General features: G+C 37.4%; 1 protein-coding gene across 1 annotated transcript in view; it reads left to right on the forward strand.

Annotated features, from left to right (window-relative positions):
* The first annotated feature begins 1,651 nt into the window (after nt 1–1,651).
* CLNK (cytokine dependent hematopoietic cell linker) overlaps nt 1,652–13,893 on the forward strand; it is a 53,332-nt gene continuing 41,090 nt past the window's right edge. Inside the window, exons 1-2 of the mRNA XM_027457387.3 lie at nt 1,652–1,787; nt 5,302–5,350. Coding sequence (XP_027313188.2) covers nt 5,346–5,350 — 5 coding nt within the window. The 5' untranslated portion in view covers nt 1,652–1,787; nt 5,302–5,345. The remainder of the gene's footprint in view (nt 1,788–5,301; nt 5,351–13,893) is intronic.

The following is a 13,893-nucleotide window of genomic DNA, read 5'->3' on the forward strand; positions in this document are numbered from 1 at the left end:
GGGTCAGCCAAAATAATTTTTAACCAGCAAATAAAGCAAGCCTAAGTAATAATATATATATATATATATATATACAGTAACAAGTACAATACGAAAGATGCAATCCCACCAGAAACTACCTCACAGCTCCAGAACCTTCTATTCTGTGAAACACGAGCAAGCACAGACAACTTGGGGTGGAGGGGGGAGAGAGGGGTGTCAAATTAGCATTGACTTAGTCAGATGAAACACAGATGTGAACAGAAAACAAAGAGAAGAAAGGACAAAGAGCTGCAGTCACTCAGAGTCACCTCTGCAATATGCAACAAGAAGGGTCCATACTGCAATGGAGAGTAGTAAATGGGACAGAGATTGTAGTGTCATGGTTGTCCTAACTCTTCCTAGGAATTTTTGCAGTCATTCTTTCTACTCTTTATAGCAGAATAACGAGAGGAAAAAAAATAATAATTTTCAGGTTTCTTTACAAGGAAATTAATAGGGTTTATTTTTATTCTCTACAAGAACAATTAATGACAATAGGAAGACTTCTCTTGACTCCATGTTCTGGTTTTGGGTTGGGATAGATTTAATTTTCTTCCTAGTAGCTGATATGGTGCTGTATTTTGGTTTTAGGGTGAAAATAATTTTGATAACATATGTATTTTCATTGTTGCTGAGAGGTGCTTACACAGAACGAAGGACTTTCAGCTACTCATGCAGCCCGGCTGGCAAGAAGGCTAGGGATGCACCAGAAGCTGGGAGGGGACAGAATGAGGACAGCTGGTCCAGGCTGACCAAAGGGATGCCCCATAGCATATGGCATAGTGCTGAACAATAAGAGCTGAGAAGTCTGGCTGGGGAGGGCGACAGCCACTGCTTGGAGTCTGGCTGGATGTCAGTCAGCAAATTTTGTATATTTATTTGTATATTTCTTTGTATTTTGTATATATCTTTGTATATTTCTTTATCATAATTTTTATTTTCCCCTCCTTTTCTCTCCTATTAAACTGTCTTTATATCATCCTCTTAATTCCCCCCTCCCCTACTTTTTTTTTTTTTTGTTTCCTGATTCTCTCCCCCATTCCACTATGAGAAGTAAGCAAATGGCTGTGTGGTGTTCAGCTGATGGAAAGGTTAAACCACAACACTCCAGTCTATGCTAAATTAGGACTCTAGTTTTGGAGCATATAAATAGAAAACAAACAAACAAAAAAAAAAAACTATAGCGTGACTATATGAAACTACAGTGTAAGAATAAGCATATTGTTCCCAAAGTATTTGTTTTGCTTGTGTTGTCTTTTTTTTTTTTTTTTGAGGGAATAGATTTAAAAAGTAGTTACACATATCTCAACATGACTTATAAGCTCTTTAAACAGCTTGAGAAATAAGAAAATATAAGATCAGGAGCAATAATAAATTTTCCCAGTTATATAAAACAGCTGCATATCAGAAAAAAATTCTTCATGCTAAGATTTGGAACAGCTATTGTGAAACTGAGACAGAATTGTTGAGTGTAGGTGAAGGTAGAGCATACATTCATCCTATCTCACTTGAGGCAGATGCACAGATAAGAAACGGTGGGTATTCACTGGTCAGCTCACATAGTACTGATTGGTGCCTCTGTGTGTGCTAGCCATCCACAGGAAACTCACGAAAAAGCAGCAGAATACTCATCCACTTAAACTGAGCATCACTGACCTCCGGCTAGCTTTGTGAGGCATTTAGCAACAGCATACAATTGTTTTACAGGGGAAAACATCTCAGCATTGTTCTAGCTCAGAGCTCACGCACCTTAAAGGAAAGAAACTGTGAGTTGCCTTTGTTTCTTCCTATGCTCTTCTGCTTTGAAAATGTTTTTTGTCTTTTAACCAAGGGATTAACTTGTGTATCAGTTTGGTTTTGTTCTTAGAGTGTAGCTTTCTGCTATGGTTCAAAACATTTGGATTGCATTAGCAGTAGGTCCATAAAACTGCCATACCCCATTGGGCAGCCTCTCGGCCTACAGCAAATGCTCATGCCTGTCTTCTTAAACCATTTTCTTCCATTTCTCACTCTAAGCAAATCAATAGAGCCTTCACTTTTGTGTGTGTGTGTGTGTGTGTGTGTGTGTGTGTGTGGCTATTTCCTCTGTATGTGTCTTTTGCACTGCTGATTTGTATTTCTGGGTAGAAGTCATGTACTAAAACAAAAGTGCAGTATATTTTTACACTTAATAAACCAATGCAAATAGCTTCCTAAGTAACTATCTTTACAGAGAACTTTCGTGGTTCCTATTAGAGATATATTTTGTTTCTGTGAAACTTCTGGTTGCATATCTGGCAAGGGAAAGAATCAAATTAATGTGCTATTAAAATAAATTGAGCAACATGCTAATTATTGCCAGAAACAGATTAGCAAAACCAGATTGTATTTATTTAAATCAGATAAGTACTTCCTGCTACATGTAATTGTTTTCTGTTTTTGTGAAGACAGACTTTGAAAATTATCTTGACAATGCCATTTGACAACTGCTTCACACTTGCTTGTAAAACAACTGTTTAAGGTCCTACCACTGTGCCCCATTTTACTCACTGCAATTGGCCTCATACTCCAAAGCACTTCAAAAGAAGGTAGAGACTGGCAGCATGAAAATTGAGCTATCCAACATTCCTGCACCTTAACTGTAGTCTTGTAAGTGATTTTCTGAATCATGCACACAACAACTGTCATACATTTCCATTAAAATATATTGTAAGAAAACATATGGTCAAATGAGAAAGGATAACCGGTATAAGGCTTATGTGCATTCTCTACAGTGTCACGGTCACTGAATGAAGACCTGGCTCATGGTAGATATTTTTAGCTAATTATAGGAATAGATAATTATTTGAGTTTGATTATTTACAGAACTGAAAACCAAATTCTTCAGTTCTTTCTCCCATGTTGTCTGACCAAGAATCTGTCTGTGCTGTGAGCTGGATTTTCAAACCGGTTTTTCAAAGCTGTCTAAATGATTAAGAAGCTTATGTCCCAATTTCAGAAGCAAAGTATTAACTTTCTAACTCATGTCTGATTGGAGAAAATATAAAAATAAAAACATTTTTTTCTGCACCATAACCATGCATGCTTTATTTGCTTGTTTTTGTTTAACCTGTAGATTTTCTTCTTATTCAAATAAAAAAGGCAAAAAAGCTTAAAGTGCTAATAGCACATACTGTCTAGCAAGATTTTTATAGGAGTAATTAGCATTAAGTGTTCATGTGAACAGAGTACTCCATTCTCAAACAGAACACCTCTGTTCAACATTTTAAGATATTGGGCATTCACAATGACCCACTGGGAATTGGGTCATTCCCAATACTATAAATACTAGAAGTTCATGTGGCTTGCTCCATTCTGTTCTGTTTAGACAGACAACCCATGAAATTTTCTAGAGATGCCTGAAAACTAATGGAACTGTGCATCTTTTCTCTCAAAGTAAAAGCCCTAGAAAGTCCCTCAATACTCTCCAAGCAAGCCTTAGAAAAAAACGTAAGATTTTTTGGCTTTTTTTTTTCTATGCAAGTTTTCTCACTTTGTTCTCCCTCTAGTTTAGACTTTGTGCTTTTAAGCTCCATTCCACACCAAAATGCCTAGAGAGGGGAAAAAAAAATGTTGTATAACTTTAGAATTATTAGGTTCTTCATAATTCTTTTGTTTCCAATACTAAGAGTTACTAGTAATTGTTGGAAGTATTATACAGTTACAGTTTGGCTCATGCTATGTTATAGCTCTAGATACCTGAAAAGAGCTAAATATTCAGAAGAAAGCTATCTGAAGAAAAATACCCAGTATTTAAGGTAGGAAAAGTAGAATTTCTACTCTGGTTACTCCATGACAGAAATCAGCATTCTGGTGAGCTTTTAAAAAAAAAGTCGACGTTTGGGCAAAAGCACTTTTTTTCTTTTTCTTTTTTTTTTTTTTTCTTTTATTATAACATCTTTCCGAATTTTCCAAATTTTTATTCCATCTTAACTTTCAAAACTAATCAAGGAATCATTTTTCTCAATCAGAAGTACATCTGCTTCTACTATTGCTGCTTGCCGTAAATCACAAGCCACCGTTGGCTATTTTGGGTATCACAAATACATTTTTGTGGATTTCAAATTGAGAGCAACCTACCATAGATATCTATTTGATTCAATGTTTGCAGAATTCTTGGTAATCATCAGCACAGTAAAACATCAGGATAAAATTAACTTTAGAAAATAAAACAGTTTGGCTCACTACAGATATATAGCAACAGCTAAAATTAGATTAAGGCATTTTAAACTGGACTGAATGTGTACACTCCCTTGTAAAGAGAAAGCTTTAAAATTTTTGTGTATGAATTTAAGGCCAGTCTAAAATGAAAACACAAAATAGAGTGAAGATGATAGAAAGCTCAGAAGCAATTGGCATACATAAGGTTACAAGGCCCTGCTATTTGACAAGTGGCTGCACATTAGCAGAGAAGAAAAGAACATTTTTTACTCTCATTATAGTCGTTTTAACTAATAAAAAGTAATGGCAGTAGACAATGATAGAAATAGAGTAAATGGAGAAGTTATAAACTCTATTTGTACTTCCAAATTATGGAACTACTAAGGCTCTGATTAGGAAATATAGGGCAGAGACAAGCAGACAATTGGAAAATTGATTGAGTCATCAACATAAAAGACATGGCAATACAATAACTGACAACTCTGAAACAGTCTTTAGAGTTTTATATTTCTCCAACAAAATTGCAAAATCAAACTTAAATAGTGTGTGTGTTTTCAGATGTACTTATTTTCATATTACCATTTGTGACCAAGAGTTTCACAAGACCTATAATGTCGAGATGTGGTTTTGACAGATTATCTTCAGACTTTATGCTTGGTTTGTAGAACTTAAACTTCACTTCAAATTTTCACAGAAATATAGATCTTTACATACAAATTCTATTACTGAGTGCACAGATGGCAGTGGTAGAACAATGTACACAAAAACCACAGAATCATAGAATCACCAAGGCTGGAAAAGACCTTGAAAAATTGTTCAAGTACATGTGGAGATTTCATTAGCACCACCTTTGAAAACATGACCACACTATACACTTTCTGATGCTGGTCATAGTCATTATCACATCTTTGAACACAGTACTCCTGCCAAAAGTGAAACATTTTCTCTTTGAATAGATGACACCACAATTTATTTTCTAGCTTTCCAAAAAGTTTTTTTGTTTGTTTGTTTGTTTTGTTTTGTTTTGTTTTATTTTTTGAGGGTGGCAAGAAATATGTACATCTAGATTTTTAACACTCTATGTTCCTTTTATCCTCACAGGCTCATTTGAAGATCTGCATTTCCATGAGTCAGGAACCAAGAGCATGGAGTAAGTATTGTACCTGAACATTTGCCAACCTCTTTGGCACTCTGTACTTAACAGCTACTGCATTTTGTTATTGATGTTAATTTTATGCTTCACCTATGCTAAAAGTTACACGGCAGCCTCACAGTCGTCTCAAATCTTCTGTAGTCTGTTACTGCCTTCTACCTTAGTTCTTTCTGAAACTGTAATCTCCTGCCTCACCTAGGTCTCAAATCATTGCTCCAGGAAGATTTCTGAAGGGTGTCCTTAACTGTACTACATTTACCTCTATGTTTACATGCATTGAGCGGATAAACCTCATTCCTCTGTCAGAGCATTTCATGGAGTTTAAAGAAGGCTGGTCACGCAACACTAGTGACAGTGCTGATGGGATGCCGTTAGGCAGTGAAGCCAGGCACAATTTGCATGCAAAAAATGTGCAGACCTCAAGAGAAAGGTGAGCCCAAAGATCTTCCCATACCTGGGAAAAGCACCTGCAATACCCTGAAGTTAGCTTGTAGGAAGCTCTGGTATGAAGAGCACAGATGGGCACAAAGTCTAGGCTTGATTCTGAAGCCAGTTTAAATGCACTGAATGCATGGCCTGAGTCAGTTAACCGAAATCATACAGGAACTGTGTATCCCAGTATGCAATGAAAGGTTTCTGAATCCCACTCTGATGTCCTTCACCAAGAAACACTGCCTCCCATGTCTCTTTCCAACAAGGACATTCGAAGATAAGTTTTATTCAAGCTGTTCCAGAATCACATATTAGTGGGTAGATCTACAAGTATATTTAAAATAACCTGAATCCACGTTCATTTATTTTTTCCACTGATAATAAGCAGACTTCCTATTCAGCAGCAGCCAGAAGTTTTTGGAGGGTGGTAGGTGCTACTTTTTAACTTTGTTCTGGCTGGGGTTCGTCAGTCAGGATCACCTCACATTTCCACAAAGGTCAGAGGACCTGTAGTTTCTGCTTACCACCCCCATAGAAGTGATAAGGATCTGTGACAAAGTTTTTTCCATAGAAGAGCTCGATCTTGCTTCATTAAATTGGTCTGAGTATGGGCTGCTGTTCAAAAACCCTCTGAACTTTTCCAGTAATTAATTCTGATGTTTACTGAAAGTAAAATGCTGATTTTCACAGGAAATTTTGATTATGCAAACTTCGAGAACTGGCTTTTTTGTTGCTGCTGCTGTCTTTAAGCACTCCAGCCACCAAGAAAAAGTTACTTCAGAAATATCCTGTAGCTACCAAATCATGTGAAGAAATTAGCTGAAACTACTCACTTTCTACTCACAGCTCACAACTGATAGCTATGCACCCAAAGCAGCTCACTGCTTAACCACCTACCTGAGTATTGCAGGTCTCCATCTAAAAGTAGCTTTGTTAGATTTGCCTGGGCTTAGACGCCTCTAGAAACTATAGACATTCAGTTACATTTTATGTGGGGAAGGGTGGGAGATGAATTTGTGGGTGTGTAAGAACATTAACATAATAACCTAGAACAAATGCATGTTCTGGCAGGAAACTTGATTTTTCTTTTTTTTTTTCCCAGCTCTTTGTAGGAAAAGAGAATTTGTATAATGGCTGGTATCAGTTCATACTGTCTGAAAAATGATATCTAGGCTGCACTTAAGTTTTCTTGTTCAGCTGGGGGAAGGGAAACTTTCAATTCTCAGAACTGAGGCTTAGCTAAATGAAGAGGTTTCATAAATATCCATTTTCTGAGCTTTCACAGAAAATTGAATGGATGTTGTAGGGAGTTAGACTTTCAAAGGACACTAGACTTAGTAATAGGAAGGGACAAATCTGATAGTTCCTGAGGTCTTGACAGATCAATTGGATATATTCTTTGCTTTTATATGTGCTAATTATGTAGCTAGTCAGCTCTCCATTCTAGCTTACCTACCTTTTTTAGGGTTGACTGATTAGTAGCAGGCCTTACCCTATGTAAGTCTATAATTTTGAGCAAGTTTTAAAAAAATCAAATATTTTAAAAATATATGAATTTGGACCTTGAGTTACAGCACTCTACAAATACCCAAATTCGGTAATCACTGAATGAACTACTGTAGTCTCTAGATCTGCGGGCAGTAAAACACATGCCTGGCAAACTGGCCAGTATAATATTCGTGGGAGAAAAAAAAAAAAAAACAAAGTGTATAAAGTCATTTAGCAATTCTAGTATCAGAGTTATAGTCAGCATAATAATAATAATACAATAATAATAATATATAAAAAAAGGAATTAAAAACACATAAGAGATGTACATATTTTGTCTCCTAACTTAAGGAAAAACAAAGCCATTTATTCCCTCTAACTTGGAAATCAATGGAAAGTAAATACTTAAACACCTTTAAATCCATGGGCTTAAACTATGTTAAAGTCAACATACACTTTCATCCTTAAGCAAAGTCATTCCTCAGATTTCTCCCAATTGTGTTGCAGCCAGCCTTCTAGCACAAGGAGTAAAGGTATAACCCAATATTCTTGATATTTTTAATTAAGACTGAGAAGGAAAATAATGTGTGAAATGGTACCATCTTTGTACAAGATGAAAGAACATCAGAGAACACATAACCTTTGCTGTTCACTTTTTTACATATGGTCATTCTGTGGATGCAGCATAGGAATTGGGGTAACAGTTTCTGGAAGAGCATACTAGACTTCTTTTCTATTTTGTTTTCTCGTAAAGCTGACCCGAAGGAAAGAAGTACATAGAAAAGAATATGTGGCTAGTTTTATCCTCTTCAAGGTCTTATAACAACCATACAACACATCACTTTAAAAACATTTTTAAATGAACAAGACGCCCTCAAGGCTGAAGACTACTGAAACCTCCCATGCTACATAAAACACATCACTTTCGGTTTCAGCTAGGGCCCCTGCTGTGGCTTCTCTTTTGAAGTGCTCACAGGTAGGGGCAGCTCAGTAGAGAAAGCCCTGCTGGTTTTCACCAAGGAGCCTGAACCCAGAGAGCTTACTTTATGCATGTTCTGGAAAAACTCCTGCTGAGCAGCAGGCAGAGGTATTCAAAGAGAAGGGTGATGGGTACATTTGAAACACTGCAATTGATTAAATGACATTTTGCATGGGAAAGAGGCTCAAATTTAAGCTAAGGTCTTTACACATAAGAGCAATAAACTGAATTTAAACTTGTGTTTTAAAGCTGGTGGCTTACCTTTGCTATGGGAGTAAACTTTTAACTACACCTGAGATTGAAGATGTTGTGGTGTCACTAGCCTTTGAAGCAGATACAAAGATAGCTCTCTGCAATGAGAAGCAAGTTTTTAAGTCAACTTCCAACTAAGCTACAGCAAATTTAAAGCCTATGTTTTAAGCTAGCAGGTTTCCTTGTCTGTGGCGAGGAGCTTCAGCCCTAGCTGCAAGCACTTCAAAGGCATAGATGCCTCAGCTGTAAATGTAGCTGGAAGATGCCAGCTTCATCACACCCTAGGTTTTACAATATAAAGTTTTCCAGCATCAGTTATAGAACTGTACAAATTTTATTAAACTACAAGTTATCTACAACATTAATTTTCAATTTTGAAAGAAGTTTTAGTGGAAAATACAGCTATGCTCTAAATATTATTTAGATAAAGTAGGTGTTTTAGCATTTGTGAATTATTTACATTTGTCACAGGTCTTCTTTTCCAAAAGACCACAAATATACCTCTTGTAGTTCTCTACGGTGCTGCCTTTTATTATCACGTCAGGTAGAGCTGTTCCTATGATCAGTCAAGGCTTCTGAAATATTTATATCAAGGAATTATTTCACAACCTAGCCAAGTACAGTGTTCACTGCAAAAAGGCCAGTGCTGCTATGCAGAGGGATAACTTTATTGCCCAAGTTTTGTTGCACAAACAACACTTTGTGCAAACCACTGAGTAGCTGGAGGGTGAACAAAGAGTGAGATTGTGGCTTTTGCTTCTCTATAAAGTATGGTGAGGAGACACTGTCTTCAAAGGAAACATTTTCTGAAGAAAAGCACAGATTTTATAATATTGAAAAACTAAAAAAAAAAAAAAAAGAAAAAAGAAAGAAAGAAAAATAAAAGGTTCTTATGATACATTTCTAAATGGTGTCTCCTAGATTAATCCACAGACCCTTCCTTATCTTTTCCCTGATTCATGAGTATGTATGTCAACCATTTTCCTCTGCCTTGTGAATTTGGAGTCAGGAGAGGATCCAGATCTGGCCAAGTGAAACAAAAAGAAAACTCCCTGCTGGTTCATTGCCTGCAGGGGGTATTGAGCCAACAGGAGTGGAAAAGTATCTTAAGAATAGGCTTTTAGGGGGCTGACAATTCCATTTTTAAGTCATGGGTTTTTATTTTCTCTGAAATGAAGCTTTACTTTTAAGAGTTTGCCCTTTTATTTTTAATGAAAATACTAAATCAATGATTTACAGCCTTTCTGACAAAAAAAACTTCTCAAGATTTCCTTGGTGAAGTAGCTTTATTTTACTTTGTCTCAATTATTTGGTGAACAAAACATTCTAGTCCATTTGGCTTTAGTTATATATTTTCTGACCTTCAGAAACAAAACTAAAAAAAAAAAAAAAGAAACACAAAAAAAGAGAGAGTGGAGTGAAATCAGGAGAAAAATAAATAAATTAAACTGGAGACAGCCACATGCTTCCTAAGAGTACTTTTTACATACTCATTACACCTCCTATTTCCTCTCTTCTTCCTCTGGGCAGGAGGCAATACACCATTTTACTAGCCCTTTGTGAGAAGCAATACAGTGTTTGCTATCTGGCCAGTCTGGAACTACTGTCAGTTAAGCAGTTAAGCTGCTCTGTGCAAGAGACATTAAAGAGTATCTCTTATTCCATAATGGGGTTTACATTTTGTCTACAGCTGTGAAGCTTTTTCAGGCTTTTTAACAAGGACAGCACAATGTCTTTGGAGGGATTATATGCTTGCCCTTTTCTTACTGTGACTTAAAGTATAATAGGGAACGATGGAGTAAATATAATGCTGTAATTAACTGGAGTGGCTCTGCTGATGTTATTAACCATGAGCATGTAACTCAAGTGGCTTCTGAATAGCCACAAAACCCCAAGAGTGAAATACAGCTCTGTATTCACTTCATAGCCATCTGTTATTTTTAAAGGATGCTGGATTTTCCCGTTAATGCTGAAAGTTTTAAAGTAAGGCGCTGCTATGAGACATTACAAAATGCTTTTGTAGATGGTGCATGAATAGGGGAGCAGGCAAAAATGATAATTCACTGATCCTAAACTTTAATTTAACTGTGTCACAGCAGAGGCATGCTTGTAATGCTGATTACCCATTTTTTTCCCAGTGCAATATTCCTTTCCATTCTAATTCATCCTTCTGAGCAGCCTATGTACATCTAACATAACTATAGCCTGCATTATGAGGGAGTGGAAAACATACAGTTCAAAGCCATTATGGCTCTCTCTACTCTGCAGTACAGAGTCCAGTTGCAAGAGTTGCAGCTACATTAAGGTCAATGTTCCAGCAACTGGTAGAGCATCTGATGCTCCTGTGGTTTTGATCTGATGATTTCCTTCCCATCTGCTTTCCCTCTCATACTAAACTTTTATATTTCAAAAAATGTATGCTTATAATGCTTCTAAATTCACAGGGAAGCACATTAAAAATGTTTGATTTTTAAGATGCTTATGTCAATTCTAGACCCTAAGAAAACATGGCAGGAACTGTAGCTGTAAAGCTTTAGCAGTCACCAGGCCTTATACTTTTAGCACAGAATTGGAAATTCCTGATTTTTTTTTCTATTTCCCTATTATATGCAACATTACTCTGCTTGTATACCTAAATGGAAGATATTCCATGACAAATCATTGAAAATGTGAAGTTGGTCACAACAGGGAGCCGATCATTCAAAGGAATCAAAGGAGTGCTAGATGGACTTCTGCATTTTCCTTTATAATACTATGACCAAAAAGTCTCAAGTATCCAGCCAAGTACTCACAAGTGTATATCAAACCACTGTTTGTTACACAGAAAGAATTGGGGACTGAGACGAGAGCAGTCAGTAGAAATCTGGAGGCAGTTGATAATGAGTGGAGTGTAGAAACAGAACTGTGGAGCATTGTTTAAATTTTTGGGTTACAGTCAGATCTGGTACTAGAGTTTGAGACTGAAGGAACCAGACCTTGTTTATCACAGGACTCTGCAAGGCATTTGGGGTTAGATGAAGGGTGCTACTGCTGTGGACAAAGAACTTTTTTTTCAGTTTGGGTAATATTAAAATCACTGTTAAGTAGTATAGTGTTCTCAGATAGGAAGAACTGGAAAGGCTGTTGGGTGGCTGAATGCTCCTGGAAGCCTTGGGGCCTGGATGACAATTCTTGTCAGCAAATACTTATTATTGGAACTGAACTTAGTACATTGGTGGATTTTACCAGAGCCAGGAAGAGGGCTGTCCCAAGGGTCAGCAAGCTGGGAGCTGAGGAGCATGACAGAGCTGTCAGGCAGGAGGCTCAGCAGCCAGGGCCCATTCTGCCATCCCAGGCAGGTGAGCAGGACATACTGAGGGTCCCAATCATCAAGCATGGAGCTGTGTCAGGGTTATGATCATAGCTGGTGAGAGTAATCATGGTCAGACACAGCCCAGTGATTACTGAGCAGCTCCAATGTGATGAAATAGGTTCAAGATCAGGCTGGGAAGTCTTTCTGTAGGTGGGGTCTGAATCAACAGAGTCCATGGCCAGACATGGACATGGCTGTGACTGAGTTGGGAACTGGCAATTTGGTGACATAGTTCATTGGGTAGGGTCTGATGTCTCTAGGCTGAGCTGACGTGAGGCTCCAGGCCCATGAGCAGGGGTGATGAGAGGCTTCAGGATCAAGGCCATTAAAGCCTGTTATTGCCCTCAGGGCCCAGACAACAGAACATGATAAGTTGTTTGCAAAGGTTTCTAAACTGTCTTTAAGGTTCCAAATTGGAATTGAGGTTTGAGGCCTAGATTGAAGCTTTAAGCTGTCAGATAAACCCCACAGAATCTGGATATGGTCTGACAGGAACAGTATGGTTAGGTAGATAGGAATTTTCCTGTAACCTTATTTGGCTGTAGATCATTCATTAGATTGTGAGTTAGTGGAATATTAATGATCCTGGCATAGACTGCAGAAGTAGCAGAGGTGAAGTAGGTGTATTTAGAAGTTTATGTCATTAAGTTAGCACTATTGATTTTTACCAAGTAGCCTGTTATGCTCTCCCCAGGTACTAAAACACTCTGTCTCTGCTCCTCTAAGCAATATCTGACAGCAACTAAAGTTGCTACATGCAGGAAGAAGCACAGAAATAAAAATAAACCATTGACCATAGCTGGAAGTTAACTAGCCCAATGTGGATCCAAAGCCCACACCTGGTCTGATTCCAAGGCTATTTCACACCACAAAGGATGGACAACTTGAGAACTCTTTAAATTTTATCGCCTTCAAATTCCTGTGCACCACAGACGAACTTGACCTAATAACTTTATGCTGCTCCATTATGAACATACAGAGTGCTCAGTTATTGACAGAATATTTATTTATTTGTGGTTCCTGGAATCTGTTTCTGCTTCTGTTGAATGGTCTTCAAGGAGACAAAAACTTGGATAGGGATTAAATATTAGGCTGCAGTTAACAGTGATGATGTCAGAAACCTTTTCTAAAACGAATGTTGTGCTGCTTGTGAAATGTATCTGGGTTTCATCTTTGCCATCTGTCAGGGTAAGGCACTTACTCACAAAGACTTCAGAAACAGCATAGGCTATGCCAACACAATCCCTGTCCTTTAGTAAGCTTTTATGTAGACATCCAACGTTTACCTATCTACATGTCTGTAGCTGTCAGGCAAGGTGGCCTGAAATCCCATGAAGCCACAAGATCAGGCAGCTGGCAGCACCAAGCAGATATCCAGATATCAGAGAGCAGCACAACTAGAAAAGAATGGTCAAAAGCAATAACAGGGATATTCTAGGATTAATTAGGAACAGAAACTTATAGGTATATAGGACTGGACAAGTTTTTACATCAGGATGGATAATCAAGAGAGAGAGGGAAAGGGGGGAAAGAAAAAATCTCTAAAGTTGATTTTTTTTTTTAATATTCAGAGGCACTTGGCTACAGCTAGAGAAAATTCAGTCTTCTCAAGCATGAATGCTTACAGTAAGTCAATAGCAGGTTAATTCAAACACGTAATTTATATTTCAGGATCCCAATCTTAGTGGCATGAATGTTTAAATAGGCAAATATATCCCATTCAGCAAAGCACCTTCTCTTTCTACTAAACTGCATCATTCCTTAATTTGTTTGTTTGTTTTTGTTTTGTTTTGAAATATTGATTGTAGTTTTGCTAAATATATATATATAGTTTGGCATTTGCTCATGTAAGCATATAAATGAAAAAAATGTAAACAATAACTGAAAAAAATACTATTAATGCTCGCTTTCATTTTAACTTAGAAGTGTTACCACCATATGTACCTTTAACTCATCATGAAAATCATCCCTGGGAGAATACATGGAGCGGCCATTTTCATCCAGCTCTAAACAGTATTTCATTGGCAACCTTTAACT

This window comes from Anas platyrhynchos, chromosome 4, assembly GCF_047663525.1.
Source record: "Anas platyrhynchos isolate ZD024472 breed Pekin duck chromosome 4, IASCAAS_PekinDuck_T2T, whole genome shotgun sequence".
NCBI lineage: Eukaryota > Metazoa > Chordata > Aves > Anseriformes > Anatidae > Anas > Anas platyrhynchos.